The 23,270-nt window shown below is 35.9% G+C and overlaps 2 protein-coding genes across 12 annotated transcripts in view; one reads left to right on the top strand and one right to left on the bottom strand.

Moving 5' to 3' along the window:
• LOC110372642 (dihydropyrimidinase) overlaps positions 1-18,212 on the top strand; it is a 52,460-nt gene extending 34,248 nt beyond the window's left edge. For 2 of the 3 annotated variants that reach the window (XM_049849517.2, XM_049849516.2), the window contains exons 3-17: positions 6,558-6,742; positions 7,177-7,253; positions 7,615-7,815; positions 9,261-9,407; positions 9,815-9,941; positions 10,362-10,470; positions 10,990-11,138; positions 11,507-11,694; positions 12,068-12,152; positions 12,459-12,596; positions 13,781-13,837; positions 14,316-14,438; positions 14,970-15,045; positions 16,256-16,326; positions 16,736-18,212. In XM_049849517.2, coding sequence (XP_049705474.2) covers positions 6,558-6,742; positions 7,177-7,253; positions 7,615-7,815; positions 9,261-9,407; positions 9,815-9,941; positions 10,362-10,470; positions 10,990-11,138; positions 11,507-11,694; positions 12,068-12,152; positions 12,459-12,596; positions 13,781-13,837; positions 14,316-14,438; positions 14,970-15,045; positions 16,256-16,326; positions 16,736-16,815 — 1,813 coding nt within the window. In that variant the 3' untranslated portion in view covers positions 16,816-18,212. The remainder of the gene's footprint in view (positions 1-6,557; positions 6,743-7,176; positions 7,254-7,614; positions 7,816-9,260; positions 9,408-9,814; positions 9,942-10,361; positions 10,471-10,989; positions 11,139-11,506; positions 11,695-12,067; positions 12,153-12,458; positions 12,597-13,780; positions 13,838-14,315; positions 14,439-14,969; positions 15,046-16,255; positions 16,327-16,735) is intronic. The other variant, XM_049849518.2, reaches the window with a different exon arrangement.
• Positions 18,213-18,351: 139 nt separating this feature from the next.
• The window catches only part of Pan (pangolin), a 120,513-nt gene continuing 115,594 nt past the window's right edge, over positions 18,352-23,270 (bottom strand). For 7 of the 9 annotated variants that reach the window (XM_021329470.3, XM_021329471.3, XM_021329469.3 and 4 more), the window contains one exon: positions 18,352-22,042. In XM_021329470.3, the coding sequence (XP_021185145.1) occupies positions 21,685-22,042 (358 nt within the window). In that variant the 3' untranslated portion in view covers positions 18,352-21,684. Of the gene's footprint in view, positions 22,043-22,652; positions 22,804-23,270 lie in introns of all 9 variants that reach the window. The other 2 variants (XM_021329476.3, XM_021329477.3) reach the window with 1 other exon arrangement.

The raw sequence follows: 23,270 nt of genomic DNA, 5'->3' as shown, positions 1-23,270 counted from the left end.
AACGGTGGTACAAGGTATCACAAAAACGAGGTGTATTTGAAAATGCATCGATACTATACGCTTCCATTTAATGCTGAATCAAACTTTATGTTACTTTCTTCACCGGTAGCCAAATACCGGAGACTACTATGATCTCGGATCTAACTTGCCCTGGATACTAGACTATCATACAGAGTATGCCATAATTGAATTAAAACTATTGATTTCCCAAAAAATACTAATCCTAAAAATACGTATGACTAATACTGGGGTGAATAAAATTTCACCAGTCTGTTGTGACGTCATCTCAAACCCCATGGCGACGGCTCAATGGCTTCACATTTATCATGAGGTATTTCAGTGTCTGGCCAATGCACTGAATTTCGTGTTATGGCTGCAAACTCCATGGGTAAAGTACAATAACCTTTTATAAGATGGAGACGATATTCTTGGTTTATTTTTTGATGGTTCATGATTAGGTTTGACCTGTGTTTTTGACGAATTCAGATAAGGATTTTTTAAATAATATATAGCAGTAAAAATAACATATTTTAGTACAGTAAATATTTACCAAAACAAAAATGTGAAAGACTGCCAAGTTCGATAATATGGGAATGCTTCGCCTATAAAAGAAGTGAGATCTGAATAAGTACCAAGTTCCATACACATACCTCAGTTAAAAATAGTTACTTTTTAATGATGTTACTTGGCAAGTTTTCATACACCTTGTTAGAAACCTACTAAACGCAATGAATCAAGTATTTAATTTTCTATTAAAACTTGCCAAGTAATCATCATTAAAAAGTAACTATTTTTAACTGAGGTATGTGTATGGAACTTGGTACTTATTCAGATCTCACTTCTTTATAGGCGAAGCATTCCCATATTATCGAACTTGGCAGTCTTTCACATTTTGTTTTGGGTGGGATTTCATTTATTTTTGTAAGGCTGTTTATTTTATTTTTTCTTATGATTAAGTTAGTTAAGTAAATGTCTCATTTATACTATCTTTCAGATTTTAAATATGCACTATGCTTCTTACAAAGAAATGAACTAGATTAACTAAATGGACTAGATTTACCAACTGACTGACATGACATGTTATCATATATTATGTTCGTGGATCAAAGTTACACATTCGTTATTTTCGAAAGTGACTCACACTTGGCCGTTTTCAGATTTTTACTTTGACTAAATACAAACCTTTGTAACGAATTTCAGATCGGTACGACCATTCGAAGATATATTATATAAATATAGATAAATTTAGTTCGTTTTAGTTCCTTAGGGGTATAAATTTACACTGGGTATTTTACACCTTCATTATTTTGAAACCGACTCACACTTGGCCATTTTCAGATTTTTTCCTTTACCTTGACATAAAGACCTACCTCCATGCCAAATTTCAAGTCAATACGACCATTGGAAGTGGTCTAGGTTTTTGATGAGTGAGTCAGTGAATCAGTGAATCAGTGAATCAGTCAGTGAGTGTATAGTAAAAATAGCGATTTTCTGACGTCAATATCTCAAGACCTACAATAGGTATATTAATGAAATTTTGTATTTTAGATAAGTGAGGGGGTCTCAACAGATACTAGAAATTTGATATGCGTAAATAAAATAGATTTTGAGTTACAGGGGGGTCGAATTTGGCCCGAAATGGTTCGTGTAATATAACCCACGGCCGGTGTGTCGCTTTTTTTGCTCGAACTTGGCGGACACACTGCCGTGTGTCTAGATTAAAGGTTACCAACTGACTATGCAAATCAGACCATTCAAACCGTGATATTGAGCAAGCACTCCTTGGCTGTTCATCCAACGTGGATATTATTTAGTTCCGACCTACTCCTAATAGGCATTCATAATTTTTAGCCTAAAACCTACCCTAAAAACCTTCACACTTTACATTATACAGGTGACAAGTTGTCACATTAGCCACACCTAACACGTTCTACTTGATCACACTAATTACTTTACTTTTAATTAGGTCACAGACGGGTTTGTCTGTTCTGTCACTATTTCCGAATGGGAGCGGTATCAATGTCAGCTAATTGATTGAATATAGCTGTACCTATAATTTTTCTAATTAACCGTTAACGTATAATTTTTATCATCTACGGATGCTTTTACTTAATTAGGTAATACGTTTGTATTGCACCTTTTCAATTTTACTTTCATATTTCACCTATGACTAAGAGCACCTATCTTGCTTGCATATAAATAATTTAATAAAGTAACCTATGCAGCCCAAGCACGAAACTGCAGTAGGGTAGGTTCGAAGCCCTGATAAACATCAACAACCATCGAAAACATGATTTGAAAGTCATAAGTATTATGCTAAAGGAGACAAGCCGAGACAGTCCCGATTGGATTTTAAATAAAGGAGTCGGGAATCACCGCTTTGAGCAAGCATTCCCTATCTAAAATTCATGCGCAGAATCAGTACATGTGTTTCAATATTTATGTGTAACCACGGCCTATATAATCTAATTTCAGTAAAATATCGCCTGTTTTTCCTTCTGTCGAAAATCTAATATGTTTACTTGAAGTACCTTTGTCTTCAAGCATTTAGCAATGTCATTTCAGTTGTTAGCACCGTGTAACTTTTTTCTTAGCCTCGTCCTGTACGAATATTTCTTTTCTCATACTAAGATGATGAATTTTAGTAACAATCATAATCTATTATGATTAATTAAACACCACAACTGACATTAGAAGATGTACGGCATACTAATAAAAAGACCCTGACATTATCATACTTGGCAATCCTTGATCTATACCTTCAACTTGGCAAAGAAATAACTAGATTCAGCTTTGAAGACATAATATAATACTAATAATTGCCAAGTCATAGAACCAATAGTGTTTTGATTAATGATCGCATACTATTTAACTTCACGGTCGTTTGTTTGATGAGTATTAATACTACGAGTTTTTGCAATTCTGTGGCATAAAGAAAGCTTCGTTTTGTGAATTAAATTACATATTATTTATTTTTTTCTTACGAGTAACCCATAATCGAACCTTATTTTAGAATACTGTATTAAAAACCCATTCAAGAAAACCTAATTAGCTGTGTGATCAATCCCTCAGAGACAGCGAGCCTCCATCAATTCGCTGACCGTATTTGTTCGGTAAAATTGAATCTTCTGCAACTTTGATTTTCACGCAGATACTTACTAAAAGTGGTTCATTTATTGATCTTTTTCATAAACCAATAATGTATGCGTATTCATACCCTAGTACATTAACTTCAGAGTTGCATATTCCCAGTTTCCGACAGGATAGCCACTGGACATCCACATCCCGTCATAGTTACTAATACAGTAGTAGGGTGTTGAACGTAGTAGTTATAAAACAAATAACCCAACAGTTTGAATATAATTCATTGGTAGAATTGCTCTTATCCGGCGCACTATATCAACGGACTGTGCAGCCGAAGATATACATAGTTAGATAAAAAGGAAATGCACACACAATGTCACTCTGTATGCGAAGTATGAATTTTCATCCCGTCATTATTCAAAAATAAGAGTGCCCGATGCTTGTGAATAAGCAGACGATCCTCGAGTTTTCTCACAGACATACCCTTTTAGTTTTTTTTTTTTTTTGCAAGTAGTCTGTATATTTTGTTGCTCAATTGCTGATCGCACCGGGAATCAAACGGCATGGTGACAACTTATGCCAACTTTGTCAGCTTTAGCAAGCCCAGTGTTCTCTACTCTAGCGTTCTTTAATGTCAGTGGGACATAGATTGCCTGACAATAAGAAAATAATATTTAACGATCCGGTAGCATAACATCAGAAAGTTTAAAAACCACTATTTGTTTAGCACAAACACAGCCTGCAGACATAAGGAAGCATATTTCCGCAACATCAATACCATGTTTACTCCCAATTTCTCCGTCTACCGATGACGCATCGTCTTCAAAGATCTCAAAGCGACAGTAACCACAAATTACGTCATAGTATGCAATGTTTGTAAATATGAAACCGTGCCAACAGTTACGATAACTCAAACAAATGCCTTCCAGCTATTTCATCTTAGCGATTGTATCTGCATTTTCAGGCCATTATTTTTTACATACAATATTTGTATTCCATACAATTTAACACCTTATAGCTTGTATCATAAAGTTGCTATTCCAGCGTCACTGCGTTCTACTATTACGTGTCTTCATAACAATAGGAATGAAAGTGTTTTAATTGCATTGAAAAATAATTGAAGCAACATTCCCGTGTGAAGTATAACTTTTTATTTCGACAACAAACAAAACAGTGTATTTAATTTGGACCATAAAACATTTTTCTTTTTAACACTGCAAAATGATGGCGCCAGTGACCCCTTTGGGTGCAGAAAATATACTTGCTGGATCCCATCGATTTTGGAATTATTTACTCCCATCATTAAAATAGAACTGATAAACCGGTTCTGTTGCATGGTGTTAATTAATCCCCAGAGGTTTCAGAAACCGTTTAAGTGTAGGTACAATTTGAGCCCATTTACGAGGTCACTTCACAGGATCCTTGTTCAATGGGCAGAAAACGGTTACCTAGTTCATTCATGCGATATCCATCGAACAAGGACATCCTGAGTGTACTAAAATAGAAAACTATTTTCTGAAGGCATTTGGAAATTAATTGTTACATTTGTACATATTTCTAGAGGTTTTAGTTCTATGAGTTATTCTATTTTTCTTCATAATATTTCCTTCATGGCACTGATGTCATCGACGTCTTCGAAGGTACCTATTTCAAGATACCAAAAAGGCTCAAATTCTTAAAGTCATCGAACTGTTTTCCTTTCTAGAATCGGATGAAAACTCAAAGCAGTAGATAAATCAAACATTTTTTCTGCCCAAATAAGATCGAATTTAATGATCCGTAAAATTGAATTTCGTTTGGTTACAACGAGCGACCACCAAGCAACAGCTTTTCATCCTTGGTCCATTAGAATAGCTTTTAATAGAAAAGGGCGTTCTCTAATCCTGGAGCTTTAAACTTCAGAAAAATATCAATTAATTATAAGGAATAAGTTCTTCTAAACTCAATATAGAAAGAAATCCCATCAATCAAACAAGAAACGACTACCGCCATTACAAAAACTGTTGGAAGCCGTTAGGGAAGTGTCAAATTCGAACGTTTGAATTGCGAACGCAGACGCGTTCCGTTGGCTACATTCGAATGCGTGTGCGCACTCAGGAAGTTACTAATGCGGTAACGAGGCGACATCCGCGACACCGCCATATTGGGTGGCCAGTGCTATCTTAATTTGTTACATAACAAACTATATTTACATACATGAATGATTTATTTACTTAGTTGATAATGTCGACGTTTCGCCGGCTGAAGACGCGTGCGGAATTTTAAATGTTTTTTTTTTGAGTGCATGATATATTAGTGGCATATTGCAAGGTCGCCAGTAAATCTACGCCTTCATCTAATAAAATATTTCTTGTTAAGATTAATTTGGTATTTCAATCGTGTCTTCTGCTGTTCCTAAAAATAACCTGAAATATTTTGAGTAACATATTTGTAGTCAAAGGTACATACTAGGAGCTTTTACAGAAATAATGCAAGATTTTCTTAAGATCCCTAAATGAAGTTATAGAATTTGTAGAGGTATAGTCGTGGATCGTGAGAAAATAAAAGACAGTAGGTATTCATTTCAAAGTATTTCTGGATGCTCAGCTTTTGTTTTATGCAAATGTAATTCGGTCCGTTGGACCAGTTTCGTATTTATAAATAGTAAATGCTAATAAATTTATAGGTCACCAATATATGGAAATTAATTAGATAATAAATTAATTATAGTAGCTTAATATAAAGTACTTATACTAAAATAATGATAAATGCGAAATTACACATGGAGATAGAAAATTATAAAAAAAGCAATGCACCAACAAATATTTAATTACCAGAAATAGTTAAGTAAATAATAATACAAAAGTGCATTGAGTAATAAAATATTTCACATCATAAATCAAATGGTCCATTAACGTTAAATCAGAATCAATAAACGATATACTTAACTAAATGGTTCCCGCATCAATTGAAAAACACCGGGTCAATAGATTCTTAACCTTATTAAACGCAATATAGTTAACTGCCTAAATAAGATTGCTTTGTATTATTTAATGTGGGTCTTAAATAGATAAATCGTGTCTGGTGTGAATGAGTCAGCAGTTATTTTTTTACAAATATTTGGCAAAACATGGTTATTTGTTACCTGAGATCCATAGATCTATCCTATTCAGTTTATTCGAGTTTATTCGTCGTCTGCCCGAGACTTAAAAATGAAGTAACCTGTTTGATATGAGAGAGATATTTATCAAACTATTAGCTTTTTGCATATTATTGTAAATTAAGATGATGCTATCTTCGATATATTCTCGTAGCCACAAATATAGTTCATGATAAGGAGAGCTATGTATTAATCTTAATTGCCTTAAAATATAGCATACGTAAAAAAAAACTGCTGTGAAAGTCACAATATTGACCATGAACCTAGCATATACCAAAAGTTCTTCTATCAAAGAAATCATCAAAAAACTTATCACCATCACTTCTCTCTCCAGACAAATCGGCCGCAACCTCATCATCCCTGGAGGTACCAGGACCATCGATGCTACCGGCAAGCTGGTGATGCCAGGAGGTATCGACCCTCACACGCACTTCGAACTCGAGATGATGGGCGCCAAGTCTGCTGATGACTTCTACAAGGGGACTAGGGCGGCGATCGCTGGTGGAACAACGTGTGTCAGTGAGTATTATGTCAAGACTTCAGTTTACTTCAAAATCTTAGATGAACATGGGCTATCTTGATGCCAGGAGGCATTGACTCTTACACATACTTGGAGATGATGGGCGCCTTTTGGGTACTAGAGTTGCGATAATGAGAATTGTGGCTATACTAAAATCTACTAAAGTTACACCTAAGGAATGAAGATGTTATCGATGCCATCCAGAAAAATGCGTCAGTGAGGTAGGTCTGCTAATATCACAGCAGCCTTTTTATTGATTGTCCCACTTCCAGATCTCATCTCATACGAAAATATGAGCGTTAGTCATAGTCTCACAGAGCATTGAGCAATTTCAGACTTAAAAGTCCAGCTTTCCTCAAGACGTTTCCACGAAAATCGCAGAAGTGAATATTATTCTCTCCCATATTAACATGTTTTTTTCTCTACTTTCTAGTTGACTTTGTGCTGCCCCAGAAGGGCCAGTCTTTGCTGGAGGCGTACAATAACTGGAGGGAGAAAGCTGACAATAAGGTATGTGTCCATCTTATTCTTGTAAAATAAACATAGTTAAACTGCACTTATCAAAGTTGTTGACAAACGAAGCGATGATTACTGCGTGCCAAAAAGAGTACCTATGTATATCTGTTATTGCGATAATGCTCTTTGGAGAAGTCGAATTGCTGTCTTATCTGAATACGAGCTTTCTCCACCGTTTTCACTCATGTCCCGTGGAATGATTCTTGAGATTAGCGCGCCCATGGGAATATACAAACAAACTCTTCATCTTTATAAATTAGAATAGATGTGACTGAAGAAATACTCTACAAATATCAGCAGTAAGAAAATACTTAGCTCAAAAATACTAAACATATTCTCTCCCTCTTTTTCCAAGGTATGCTGTGACTACGCTCTCCACGTAGGAGTGACCTGGTGGTCTCCCGCCGTCAAGAAGGAGATGCAGCAGTTGACTTCAGAGCAGTACGGAGTCAACTCCTTCAAGATGTTCATGGCATATAAGGACGCGTGGATGCTGGATGACTATGACCTGTATTGTGCTATGGAAGCCTGTGCTGAACTTAGGGCTTTGCCCCAGGTAAGATTCCAACTACATAATAAAAAAATTATAACATATGCAAACTGCTAAAATGTATGTGCCACAAAACCTGCAAATTTAAATAATTTCTCAATTCAATTTACCCATCAAATAATAAATTAATTTGGAAGATAATTTGGATATAATAGGTTTCAGTTCATTTATCAGGTTCTTTGGATTTAAATCGTCTTAATATAGAATCCATTTCCTGCTTCTTTATCTTTATCAAATAAAGTTTTCAATATGCCCTTAGCACTAACATCCTTCTAAGATAATGTCTTCCCATCCTTCTGTTAAGAATAAGGGTGCTTACATAAAGAAACAGGTTGCCGGTACAGACAAACCTGTACGGGTAGGTACCGATCAGTGCAGGTAAAATATTTCAATACAATCCTATTGACTCACTTATAAAGAAACAGGTTACCTGTTTACCTGTTTCTTTAGAATATTTTACCTGCACTGATCGGTACCTACCCGTACAGGTTTGTCTGTACCGGCAACCTGTTTCTTTATGTAAGCACCCTAACAACCTAGTACAATGATATCACAGGTGTTTGAACTCTAGAGCATCATTGCCATCTGCTGTAGATCAAAACGTACTAATATGAATCATAGCTTAACTCCTTGCGTCCTATGTGAGCACAAAGCGACGCGAAAACAACAAACAGTCGATTTTCTTTGAAGGCCAAAAGGCCGTTCCACATTAGCTACATACAAGTACCGTCAAATTCCTATCTCTGGTAACCAAAACAGGCGATAGATATAATATAGGAAACGACCGTAAGTGACGTTACGTCTGCGTATAATTCGCTTCGGATCGCATTGGCGTTGCTTGTCCCCAGCAGGACGCACGGTTCAATTACTTCTGTAGTTATAGCATTCTATAAAGAAATACAATGGGTAGGTAGGAAATTATTATGGTCTAACACTTGTCTGGTTAGGAAGATGACTTATTGTATGTCTTTATAAAGATGTTGTGACGGTGTTCAATGAATGGGCTTAGATATGAATTGATTTATTGTTTGTTATTGAATTGTCGAGTTTAGTTTAAACGAGAATAGCTTAGACTCAATTCAAGCTGTTAGACTCAATATGTAATGTAATCTTCATATATAATGTATGAAGATGTTATATTTTCATCGAGTGAATATACTTAAGTATTTTTAGATATAATTAGGTTATTTAAGTGTGCAAATCGTCTAACCTAGGCTGCACTTATTCTGTATAACTTTATTTCCTCTTTATATTTTCCAAGTCCAAGCATTCTTTATAAGTTAGATTTAACGTCCTCTACCTTAAAATCTAGTAAGAACTTATATGTATACTGTATTATCTAAAATTCTTGCGACAAATCCTAACATTCGCCCTAACATATGGTTTAATTGGTAAAATACTAATATAATAAATGCTTACCCAATATAATTTAAAAAAAAACTTTCTTTCAGGTCCATGCGGAAAACGGTCACATAATCGCCCGTAACACTGAGAAGTTACTTGCCAAGGGTCTGACGGGTCCCGAGGGTCACCAGCTGTCGCGAGATGAGGAGGTGGAAGGGGAGGCTGTCAACAGGGCCTGTGTTATCGCTAACCAGGTTAGATTGTTATTTTAGTGATAGGGAACTTAAATACTGTCCAAATGCAAGTTGGACTAGCGCACGAAGAGTTCCAGTTTTCAATATCTTTGTTGATACACGGCAAAAAAATACACCATCTGTGAATTTCAACTGTCTGACTATTGAGCACCATGGGTGCTTTTCACTCCTTGAGTACGGAACCCTAAAAATTTTCGTTTATGTGCTCATCGGCCCAAGGTTATTAATTTATTAATCCTTAAACTTTTTTAATCAACTTACCTACTTTTTTTTTTCAACGTGCCGTAGTTCAATACATATATGGAGTTTCGCGGTTTTTGATAATTTCCTCTTCTTAGGTCTTACTTTTAGCACTGACTATCATACGTTTACAATTATGTATTAAATATCCTTGTCTAATTTTCCAGGCGAACTGTCCTCTATACATCGTTCACATGATGTCGAAGAGCGCAGTCCGCTACCTGCAGCTGGCGCGCGGGAAGCAACGACAAGCACTCTTCGGAGAAACCCTCGCTGCTACCGTCGGGACTGATGGTTAGTACCACATACCATCATATGGGCTTTATTTGGAGTGGGTACATAGAGGAATATGAAAATATTGGGAGTTCCTACATAAGAGGACCATACCTACATAGAGGGAGTATATTCAGATGTACATAAGGGAGTTGGTATCCTTTATAGGTACATAGGTGGAGTACATAAGAGTTTAATTGCATAATCCGTTTGTGTATTTTCTTATGTAGTGCAACTAATTACTCCCGTATGTAGGTAAGGTACTTCCTTGTACTCCTTTAAGTACCTGAATTTAATAAACGTAAATGATGTGAATTTCCAGCCACGATGTGTCCACAACCTCTTTAAGGGTTAAATGTGCCCCTGGTGATAATGTAGTGTCAATACCAATATCTCCAGAAATATTTTCCGTTATTTACCACCTTGTCTGTCTGTATGCAGGCAGCCACTACCGCAACGCATGCTTCCGTCACGCGGCGGCGCACGTGCTGTCGCCGCCGCTGCGCCCCGACCCCGACACACCCAGGGCTATGTGCGAGGCGCTTGCTGAGTAAGTATTATTTCTAGCTTTTGTATTTACCTATAAAAAGCCCCCAAATAACTTTGCAAGGGAAGAAAAAATCTAGATTCCGTCAGTAATTCCACCCGCGTTCCAAAGAATCTCTTTATCCGGATACAAAGTCACCTATAAAAGTCGTGGTAGCCTAGCAACCTTTCAATATTAGATGGGTTCGGTTCCAGATCAAGCAAGCGCTAATGCAACTCTTCTAAATTTGAATGTTCTTTTAGATATGCTGATAAACAATGAAGGAAAACCTCTGGAGGAAACCTTGGTTATAAAAGTCTAAAATCACGAACCCGCATTGAGCAAGCGTGGGATTAACGCTCAATCCAAAAGGACACGGAAAACCGTGTGAGAGAATCCTATGTCCAGCAGTAAGGTTAAGACTATATAGAGGCTGATGATAATCATCCTGGGGTAATTCTTTCAGAAAGCGGGTGAAACCACTGGCACAAACTAGTATATAATTAAACACTTACATAACGTTCTCGTCACCGTTAATTTCAGCGACCACCTGCAGCTGATAGGCAGCGACAACTGCACCTTCCATGAGAAAGACAAGGAGCTTGGCAAGGATAACTTTGCTAAAATCCCCAACGGAGTCAACGGCGTGGAGGACCGCATGGCTGTCTTGTGGCAGAATGCTGTTAACACTGGTGATTATTACTTTTTTTAACATTTAATATAAGGGTCAACAGTAGTCACAAAATCAGCGCTTTCACACGTACCTACCGTACGAATAAAGCGCTGACGCTGAAAAAACAAGCGGATAATTAGAATGTACAATAGTTATTACAGTCAAGCGAAACTATTTAACAACTGCTGAGCGTTAGTCAATAGATGACGCTGTTTTATTAATTCAATTTTAAGTTGTTAAAACCAGTGACGTAAATAATTTGAAATAGGACAATCTGAAACTAATGAGCGAAACTAAATAAGTTTGAGGGGATAGTTTTTAAATTTTTCAAATGCTAGGTAATCCCCAAAAAGATATGTACATTTTAATGTAATTCCCCAATTATAGGTATTATGGACCCATGCCGCTTCGTAGCGGTAACCAGCTCCAATGCTGCCAAGATCTTCAACATCTGGCCACAAAAGGGACGCGTGGCACTCAACAGTGATGCTGACATCGTCATCTGGGACCCCAAGCTTGAGAGAACCATCTCTGCTGCTACACATAAGCAGGCTGTTAACTTTAATATTTTTGAGGTAAGAAATAATATTTGTTACTAGTTATTTCCCTCTGTTTTAGTCCTTTGAAGGAAATACATCGTCATCTGAGACCCCAAGCTTGACAGTCTTGTTCCCGAACTTAATCCTTTAGCCACACTTTCTTCTGCTACAAAAATGTATGGTACATTCACTGTATGTAGCACGGCGGTCAGTTTAAAATCGTGCCGTGGTCAAAAGCTCTTAGTTTCTTCTTAATCGGTGTAGCCGTAACAGATACTTTATCATTTTCGGATTTTGATGGTCAGAGTTATCGGTGTAGATGTTGGCAAAATCATAAGGGATTGTAATAAAATCATAAATTAATGTAATGTTTACCATCATCTAACTAAAGCTTTTCCTACAATTCCAGGGCCAACACGTTGTGGGCAGCCCTCAGTATGTGATCGTGAATGGTCGCGTGTGTCTCGACGACGGAGAACTTAGAGTTGTTGAAGGTAAAGCTATTTTAAAATATTTAATTTGTTACATACTGATGGCATAGAAAAGCATGTACTATTGTGTTACCATTTATGAATCAAAGCGGGTTTATATAATGTTTTTGATTAGCCCAAGAACACTGATATTTATGTTGACATCAGTGACTGTGAATTTTCGCTACTATTTAAAATAAACAGCTAAACGGACATTTACATTGCCGGTGGACTTAGACCTTAGTATTTTTTATTAGCTTTTGCGTATAGAAGAAGATACTTCTACATTATATACTATTTTTCATAACCTAATATTTTGTATTCTAACAGGTTTCGGCAAATTCCTGAAGACTCCGGTAGACGCTCCCATCGTGTACGGCGAGATGAACAACCACCACGAGGAAGTGCAGCACAGACCTGAATACCTGGACACACCCACTCGAGTCACTAACGGCACTCCTTCCCCGGGTATGTGAAACCCATAACAGTAGATGACATATTAGATGCATAGTCTTGCATGAGTCTTTACGTTATTGTCAATTACTATAAGAATATAATTAAAAGATAATAGAAAAGGTGTTATATAATAATGGTCGTATGTTTTCTCGATCACTATTTTATGAACCTCGTTTTAAGAACCATGACTATGATAAATAAAAACTATTCGGATAATCTACAAGTTTAAAAAGTCTACTTTAATATAATCAAAACAGTATTACAACGATGCAGTTATGTTTGTTTTATGAAATAATGCAAAGCAATAGTAAATTGACGATACCGTATGACATACAGTATAATGGGCCTTTAGTTATAAGTACATAGTTGTTTAGTTCTAGGTGTTAATAAAATACATTCACAGATGACGCCTTGTGGGTGTAACACGCTTGCAAACGCATGCTTTCACGTGCTTTAGAAAACGCTTCATGAGTCAAAAGTGTTGAACTTGTGTTTCGACTGGTAGAGAAAAATTCAAATGTATATCATGGTTTATTGATATTTTACCTGAGGTAATCATATGTTTCAACCTTTCACTGGATTGCCATTCCACCAGACTACGAGAAACGACTGGAAATTGATCTATGATTTTTCTGACTACATAAATACATAATAAATACTTTTGACGCTAACTTATACATCTGCTAGCAACCACGTAAGCGTGCTTTAATTTAGATACACTGTCTTAGCTAAGCTAGGCTAAACTGTATACCACTTGTCGTAGGTCTAATGAAAGGCGGGCAGCAAAACGATTATTGTAAATACCTTACAACATTATTTTTGTTTATTTAATTTAGACATTTTTCCTGCAGACACTGAATTAATTTTATACATGGGTATTTCACTGAATAATCACAAACATACTCCTTTATTACTTAGATAAAAAGTCGGACAGCGAAGTCTTATAATGAGGTCCCGATTTTCCCTTTGTATACGGGACCCTAAAAAAATAATTTAATAAATATGAGGGAAGCTATAACTTCAATTCTGTGAAATACCCCTACTATTAAGAAAAAAATAAAACATTCCTACATTATAGTTTTATCAGTACATATGAAAAGCTAGCTTATCGCTGTCCTAAGTATTGGAATCCGTGCTAAAAGCTTGAAAATGCTTCAGCCGGCAGATTCCGATCTAACTTAACATTTCTCTTGCAGACCTTAAGATCATGTCGTATAGTTGCTGCCCGACCTGGAATACTGCAAGGCCACAAGGTCTGATTATTATAAGGTGTTCTAATTTTATTTAGGTTTACCTATAGTCGTTGGCTGGGTAAGACCTAAGTTGGCAAGAATATTTTTTTTGCCGAATTTACGAAGGCCTAAAGTTATCGGGTATATTTTTGAATCTTGATTGTTTTGTTTACTGAGTATTTATTTGAATTTTGCTGTCACGGTTTTTCGTTCGGTAGGTTTGAATTTGTATTTTTTTTCTATTATTTTTTTGTTTTGTTGCAACAAGGTGATTTTGTGATGCTGTTTTTGGTACTTAAAATATGCCTCTGTCATCTCAGGCACACTAATATCATTGTATCTCACTCTTGAATATTGAATAATGTTTTTTTCCTTCTCTAGTTAGATGACGTTTCGGGACAAAACAATTCATCGTGCATAAATTAAATAGTTATATATATAAATTTTCCAAAGTTATCTATTCCACTCTACCAAGACTAACAGTTGTATTCTCGTGCAGACCTAGGGCAGCTGACGAAGAGCGTAGAGAGCGTGTCGGTGTCGGGCTGCAGCACCCCCACGGGCCGCAAGATGCGCGAGCCGGGACAGAGGAACCTGCAGACATCCACCTTCTCCATCAGCAGTGAGTTTTCCACCTCATTCATTTATTTTGCCTGCTAAATACCACTTTTTGAACGGCAACATTTACAAAAGACAGCTCCCAAAACGCCCACCCTTGACCTTCCTGTGTTTCTGCTGGAAACAAGAAGTAGTGGAACCAACTCAGCAGCAACAAAGTCGCAAAGTGCTAAACTCTACCCTAAGTAGTTAACTAATTAACTAAGGATTTTGGGTTGCCCGAGTCAGATTCAATTTGAGGAGGATTGAGGTCAGATAGGCAGTTATTTCATGTAAAAGTTAAATGTAGCTGGGAAAATGATAGGCTGTTGATGAGGGTTGTTAACTGGTTAAAAATAAATAATAGAGCGTTCAGTTTAAATAATTCATTTTTTTTAACTAAAATATGATGCATTCTTACATGTCATAAAACCCCAATTGTCTTTTGATTATGATATTTGTAACAACAAATAACCATGTATTAATGCTTACAACTGGTTTAAATGGCCATTCAACCACTCGTAAAGTAAACTCTTATAATTTTCTAACTTTTCAGAAGAGACAGAGGGTCTGGACACGAAGACGTCAGTTCGCGTGCGGAACCCCCCCGGCGGCAAGTCCTCCGGCCTCTGGTAGACGAGCCTCCACAATACTCCACATGCACCGCTGCTTGTGAACATATATACATATAACAACATTATTTATTTCATTTTATATGTCGTCAGCAGAGGTCTGATATCACCACTTTTATGAAGAAGAAAGAAATCATTCAAGGCACAAGTACACAGACAGAATAAACGGCAGTTTTAATAATCCAACTGTTTAGGAATTTTCACGTTCAATTAATGGGCAAATAGGTATAAAAGCTGTAGAATATACCTGCCTACAGAATAATTATTGTTATTATAGAATAACAAAACAATGACTGAAGTGGAGACCTCTGGTGATGACTTTTAATAGCCTTTTTGGTTATAAAATATCATGATCCAATATGGCGGATGTACTTTTAAGTATCCCACAGTCTTTTTTGATTTGATAAAGTTTATTTTTTATCAAAAAATCCTGTTTGTTCACAAGTAAGTTTGAAAGGCTTGGAGCAGCTAAGAACCAATGTGTAGCTACTCAATATTGAGCCAAAGCTTAAGCATTAGCATAGACTGTTAATTAGGCACGACATAATAACAATATTCATTGAATTACGTTATTTATTTCAGTTAAGTAGACTGACGAAGCGTATCATTCGGGCCCAAGTTCACCAATAATATAAACGGCCGTTTATCTTAAAACAACTGTTTACTTTAAAACTATATGTTCTAAGAAAAACGGTCGTTTAAATTGTCGGTGAATTTGGACCTTAGTTAAAAACTTAACTTTTGTTAAGTACGCTTTAAACCTGTTGATTATGCTTGTGAAAAGAAAATTAAATGTTTAACCTGAATATTTTAGATATTATGGTATGGCGTCTTAAATTCATAGCGGTTTTATGTCGTGAGGCATTGAGACAATTCTTTTTGGAAACGTATAGAAGCTTGACAAATCGTAGTGAAATTTTTGACGTGTTTTTCACATTTCGTCTGTGAAAGTAATAATTATTAAAACCGCTATATTACTTTAGTTAAGACGAACCCGCTAGGAAAATTTATGAAAGTTTGGAAAATAAAGTGAATTGTGTAAATATTTCAATTTGATATTCCTTATTTATACAATTCATTTTTACATATTATGTCGTACAGCACTATTCGCTTATAAAATGGGAAGGATAAAAGCATCAGAATTAGTACTTCATCCTTTTTGGGAAGTTAAAATCATAACCTCTCTAAAACTAACGGTATCGGGTAACAGCTCGCCTACGGGACTCAAGCAGCGCGATCCGGGGCAGAGAAACATGCACACTTCTACTTTCTCTATTAGCAGTAAGTACTTTTATATCACAACTAGCTTCCGCCAGTGGCTTCACCCATTTCCCGCACACGGGTAAAAGTAGTTCTTATAGACTACTTTTCATTCATTTTGATATAGAAGCTATTTCACTGCCAATTTTCAAGAAAGTCTAGTTTTGAGTGAAGGGCATTTTTATGGCTGTGTTAAAAAATTAATTCAAGCATACTGGCCAGTGCTCGCGAATCGAGCGTTGATCAAAGAACTTGCTAATTAGGGTTGATGATTTCAGACTTTATAGTCCTTCACCTTTAATCATTCTTCGGTGTGCACCTAGTTTGCAGACACACATCATTGAGATTAATTTGGAAACACAGTTAAATTGCTTAATAGCGGTGGTAGTGGGGCGTGTCATCTTAGCTTAGACGAGCTCTTTGTTCGCAGAAGAGACGGAGGGTCGGGACACGAGGACATTAGTACACTTGAAGTACCCTCCCGGAGGAAAGTGCTCTGAATTCTGGTAGACAGACCATCTTTTCACGTTATTTTGTCAGTGAAAAGTGGTACATACTATACCTACTGCTAAATTAGTTAGGGGAACCCGTTAGGCAAATGCTTGAACGTTAGGAAAAGATAGTGAATTGTGTAAATAAATTAATTTGATCTTTGCTTATGTTTATACAATTCAATTTTTTGGCACAAAGCACGGCACGCTAATAAAGTTGAAAGGATAAAGCATTACTTTTTTGTAACTCAAATATTTAAAATAATGTAGCAATTGGCTAAAATTGTAGGTGCGTACCTATAATCTTGTTTATTCAGGTTAATAATTATTAAATTACGTGTATAACTGATTATTTGTTTAAATTTTCAATGTTAACTGGTTATAATTATATTATTATAAGTTTTTATATTAATGTTTTAGAAACTATAATCATTTACAATAGTTAGTTTTAGTAACCCCAAATGAATAGACTTCCAAATCTCCTATTGCTAAAATGGGCCAAAAATGTTCGTTTTTTAACAAAGTGCATTTATAAATAATCTGTTAATTCATTTGCATTCGAATTATTTGTCAATTTCTTAATCTTAGATTGTATTGAGATGTCAATGCATATGTTAAGATTTTATGTTTTCTTAAATATAACTTTAAGTTATTAACTGATTTAATTTTGTAAGGTAAATCAAAATATACTAGTAAGCCTCAGTTAGATTTTTAATACGGTTCATTACAGCATTTAACTCAAACTTTTAAAAAGTTAAACTAATGCTTACATTTCAAATACTTATCAACCACCTTCACTTTATACATTGAAACTAATTATTTAAATTTTAAGACCTTTTTAAACCTTAAAATTGCTGTCATTAGTCATAATTAAAATAACAATCATTTAAGTAAGTCAAAAGCGAATGTTTACTGTACTTCGTGTTGTCTATGTGGAACATAAATATAAAATAATACATAAACTAGATATAGGACAAAATGTTTTGTAAACCACTGTTTTGTAACTCACCTATGTACTGGCTGTTTTATTTAGTATTGAAGTCGAAAATGTTAAAATATATCACTTTAGCTATGATCATACAATTATGATTCGAAATTAAAGTGAATCCATTTCAACTAATTATAATATCTTCGCAAACATAGAGTTGTGGGTTTGATTCTCAAATGAAGTAGGTACCTACGATTGTAAAAGTGTATTTTCGTCTTCAGTATTTCAATCTACATAAATAAAACTGGGATGTAATTGGTCAGTATAGGGGCCAAATATCGTAAGATCAGTACAAAACCTTTTAATTCTTTTATCTCTCCGTATAGAACTAGTCTTTGCAACGGCGTCACAATTTTTATAGCATTTTACATTATTTCTAAATGTATATTCTCTATTATGCATTGTCACGAATAAACAATGTAATCTCATGTGGTTTTTCATTTACTTTTTCGTTAATTAAACAATTAATGTATGTCGCGCTGTGCGACCACTAGATAAATCATTTTATAACACAATTGTAAATAAAGTGACTACAACAAGGATGTGGGCAAATAAAACATCACAAAATACAATTTTTAAGTTGTTTATTAAAATAATATTCGTTCAACTGAACACAAGACATGGGACCAGACCTAATAATTGAGTTTACTAATTTGTCAATTTTTCTCTACAAAAAATAACTGGCCCAACATAAGAGCCATCTGTCATTACCCTCTTAACAATAAAAAACAACCTATAAAATCTATCAACATAAAGACAAGTTAGGTATGTTCTATACCTGCGGGTTTCGTACATAAATTTGGCACAGACATTATATCGTCATAACTGGTCTTATTCCCTGGCAATCTGTAGTTCTAGATGGTTTTGGCACGGGATAAAAATCATTATTAAAAATAAAAACTTCCTTTTCGATAAGTATAAAAAATCAAATCCATCATTCTCTATAAAACTCAAAAATAGACCTTATTAATTAATTTTAAGAAAATCTAATTTAATATTTAGAAAACTATACAGTACCCATTTATTTAGTATTGCACAAATTCGGATTTCATGCAAAATCGTACGAATAATCAATATATGATAATGTTCATAATAATTCTGTCATATTGTAAACATGCTGATATTACATCGTCAGTTAATATAAGTTGCATTTCCTTGGTCAAGTATAATATCCGATTAAAATTTAATTTTCAATCACCGAGAGCAGAATTTATAAATCAATCAATGTAGGGTTGGCATTTCAAGTAACAACGTTAAAATTCTTAATAATAACAATAAAAAGTAATTAACAAAAATCATTTGTTGGACAAAACAAACCATCCGAGAACATTCCGAGGGCACTAATCGCTTTTAATAATAATATAAATGCAATATTTTTATACCAAAATGTCCTATATACTCGTGAATTACAAATTTATTTACAAATTTGACTCCTATCGGGGGTTGCCAATTATAAAATATCTTGTGTCTTCGTATGTACCAAACATTTCAGTTTCGAGTCAGTATTTAACTAATATTTTTTCTTTTAAACTTCTTTCTTTATATAATAATAATGTATACATATGTAAGTAGCATAGTACACTTATATACTAATATGACACAGTTAGATTATAGCTATATTTTTACATCATGTATGTACTTACACATATACAGAGTGGTGTTGTCCCGAAGTGCCACGTTAGGCTGCCATCTTGCGGTAATTACTTGAACTATTGAGTTGCATATAACCCAAAGGTAGATGGCGCTGTTTTAAAATTGTACTAGAACACGTACGTGCACAAAAAGTGGATAAAAAAATCATTAACGTTCAAAAAAAATATTGATACATTCAACATGCAATCTTTACTATTGTAAAGATTCATTATTCAACAATACTATAAATACAAATTTCACTAACAAGACAGGCTTGCTTTACATCATTAAATCATAACAAGTCACATTTCAATAAAAAGAAACCACTTTGTGCTATAGATAAAATAGTAATATTGTACAAAGCACATTCGGCACAACACCTTATGATATACTTCACTCATACAACGTGCCTAGTCTAATCTACGACAGTCTAACAAGTTCCGTACAACGGAAAAACATTTTTCCCTCCGCTCGCCTTAACAATAACTTTATACACAAGCATATGCGAAGGGAAAACATTTTAATAACTAAATTGAAACTCTATATCGCTATGGAACCTTTATCTGGTGCAGGCCGTACTTAGGAAAGTTAAGAACCAGGCCTTCCTCTCTAAAGACGAGAATGCATTTTATGAACTTATTACAAAATAAAGCTTATCTTTGAATCCAATGGGCAGATAAGTATGTTTTATTTTGGACATTATTGCCACCAAGTTAAAGTTCTTAATCCAATGAAATACGTACAATTAAGAACTTTACCAAAGTCACAATAAAGATAAGTGAAGTATTAAAATTGCAATAAGGAAATAAAATAAACTTAATAATGTAATAAGTTTGACAGAGTCTTTAGTAGTAAAAACACACCCTTTAGAATCCAGAAGAAACTTTATACCTATTGATAGACACTGTCTAAAAGTGTTTTAACAGAGTGTAGATTTTAGTCAGTGTCCTTCAATTTAAAGTAAATTCTATAATTGGGCAGTAAGGTATGTTTTTGTATAACATGCAATTAAAATTGAAGTCCGATTGATAAAACCAATATTTTCGTCAATTTGTAAGAATGCATTTTCGCCAAGTCAGGCCTGTATTAAAATGTCCATATCAAGAGAGCAAGAAAGAATTGTTCGTCACAATATTTAAAAATCAAAAACGGTTGAAATCATACATGGTTTTCTTTCGATGTTATTACATTAGGTACTTTCAAACAACAGCGATTTTGAAAAGATGCATTAGTTAATTTAATTGATTGAAATCAGTGGTATATTATGGCTAAAATATTGTTGACTACTCAAGGTACAGGTGGTAAAAAAACCCACACTTTTATTTAACCAAATTATTTTGAAACATGTAAGAAAAAATATTTAAAACCCTTTTATTTCGTTGGTGAGAATGGAAATGTTGTATAGTAAAATAGAAAATTACTTGCAAATCAAACAATAAATAATTAATGACTGAATATGTTTTGACTGATGATGTGATTTGACTTACATTTAATTTAGTATTTTCAGTTTTATTTGGGCTATAGAAATATTTTAAGAAGGATCAAAATTAGAAAGACTCTTGAACTACATAATTGTGTGAAAGGTTGTCTAAAAATAGAAAATGATGAAACATGGCACATTAATATGTGACTAGTATTACAGAAAGTTGTTCACATTCGGTTACTAAAAGCGTGGGTCTGATAAAAATGCACTATAAATGACTCGATTCGGGCTCACAATTTTGAGATCACTTCGACTGAAGAATGGACTACTTAAAGTATCGTTACTGTAGAATTAGGCTGAAGTGCTGTAGCCACTCTCAAGTTGAACGACTTGACTTCAGGGAATACCCAGCACTTGGTGCGGTTTCATTACATTAGTTAAACATTAGGCCCTTTTACTTTATTACATGAAAAAACGGTATCTTTTATGTTTATGAATATAATCTTAATTCGCTATACAATTAGCGAAATTAAAAAGTTCACAAAAGTGCTGGTATTCCTAAAATTCAATACTCGTCAAAAAGCCGAACAGAGGTAGGTTAGTCACTACGGATTCCTCCAAACGAGTTGAGAACTGCAGCAACATCGGTACTATAACGTCTTATCACAACCGTCACTCGTTCTCGCCGCGGCCGCCAGGTGGCGGTGGCGTCACTCTCACTGTCCGACAGGTGGCGCCACCCGTCCGAGTCAACCACTCGCGCTGCGCTCCGCCGGGTGAGGTCCGTGAGCCGCGGGCGGAGGCGGCGCGAGTGGTCCGCACTGCACTGCGAGGTCCGCGCGGCACTAGGAGACCGAGATGACCTCGTGTCCGGGGCGCGGCGCGGCGCGCGGCCACGTCTGCGAGGTGAGCTGCCCCACGGACAGCGGGTTGTTGGCGTCGCGCGGGTTGGTGCCCACGGGGTGGCGCGGCGGGGCCGCCGGCTCGCTGGCGGGCGAGGCCAGCGACGACAGCGCGCTCAGCCCGCCCGGGCTGGACGCCGACAGCGGCGTGTCGGCGTCGCCCGAGCTGGACGCGTCCGACATCTCCTCCAGCTTAACGTCTTCTTCAGAGCAGGGCGACTGCGGCGTCGCCATCGGCATCGCCACGGTCCCCGACGCCGCCGCCAACGCTTCCATGTAGCGAACGCACTTCTTCTTCCGCCTAGAAACAGTTCATTCTTAGTCAATATTCAGGTCACATACTTGGCTGTTTGAGAACCGTTTCGCAATCGCTGTTTGCCAAATGTAACAAAGTCTTTAATGCTGGTAATTTAATACTGAATGGTAATGAGATCGGCATACTCACATTACGAAACGGTCCTATCACACGATAAAAGCTAATCTATCCTACATGACACGTAACACAAATCATAATGTTAAACAGTAACATGCTAAAACTTGTTAAAAAAACTGAAAAAAAAAACACGAAGAACAACGAACACTCATGCTGAAAAAATATTTGTTAAATAATTGATTATCGTATCGAACTTAATTAAGCAAACGTCTACCTACGACAACATATAACGCCATTCCTTTTGAAAACATTCAGGCTTCATCTTTGAAATTAAATAAATTCTGTATTATGCAATCTATCTATTACAACGTAAAATTAAATTGTACTTTGTAATTTATGCAATTTGAATTAATAAATAGAGAGGCGAAATAAGTAATTTCTTTAAGTTTCTGAGCCAATAAACACGCTTATCGAAATCAAAAGTTCAAACAGTCTAGTTGTCTACTACAACACACATTCGCGTCCGTGATTCACCAACCGTTGCGTGGCCGTCGGCGGGGCGCCGGCACTAGAGGTTAACGTAGGTGGGCTCCTGCGGGCTGACGAGGCTGGAGGCCGGGAGGGACGTCGTCGGCTCCGGCCGCAGGAGGCCCAGCCCTCCCGATACCATCACGCTACTTGACTCGGGGCTGCGCCCGCAATGACAGGGAGTGGACATGGGATGATACGGCGATGGTTCACAAAATATTGTATGTTTATGTTATACAAAACAAATATTTTATAGCAATTACCAGATATACAAAAATATAATAAATAAATGAAAAAATATACAGGGGGAATAATATTAAAGGGATAAAAATAGCAGTCAAGTAAATGAATAAGCAAAAATAAATAATTATAAAACAAAATATGAAACACGAGTCAAGTGGCGTGAGGTGAAAAAAATCAAAATGATCAAAAAAATAATGAAAAATAATGTAAAAACGTTGGGTAATGAGTCACCAATAGTGCCAGCCGATCCAGGGTCCATGAGAAGCGGCAATCATGAGTGGAAAAAACATTTGTATAAGTAAACATGTACCTTTACATCCAACAATAACAACCAAGCCAGCCAATTCAGAAAATGTGTCCAGATTTTTTTGAAAGCTTTCGACAA

Source organism: Helicoverpa armigera, chromosome 26, assembly GCF_030705265.1.
Source record: "Helicoverpa armigera isolate CAAS_96S chromosome 26, ASM3070526v1, whole genome shotgun sequence".
NCBI classification, from domain to species: domain Eukaryota; kingdom Metazoa; phylum Arthropoda; class Insecta; order Lepidoptera; family Noctuidae; genus Helicoverpa; species Helicoverpa armigera.
Note: the sequence above shows the minus strand (reverse complement) of the source record. Positions and strands in the feature narration are given on the sequence as shown.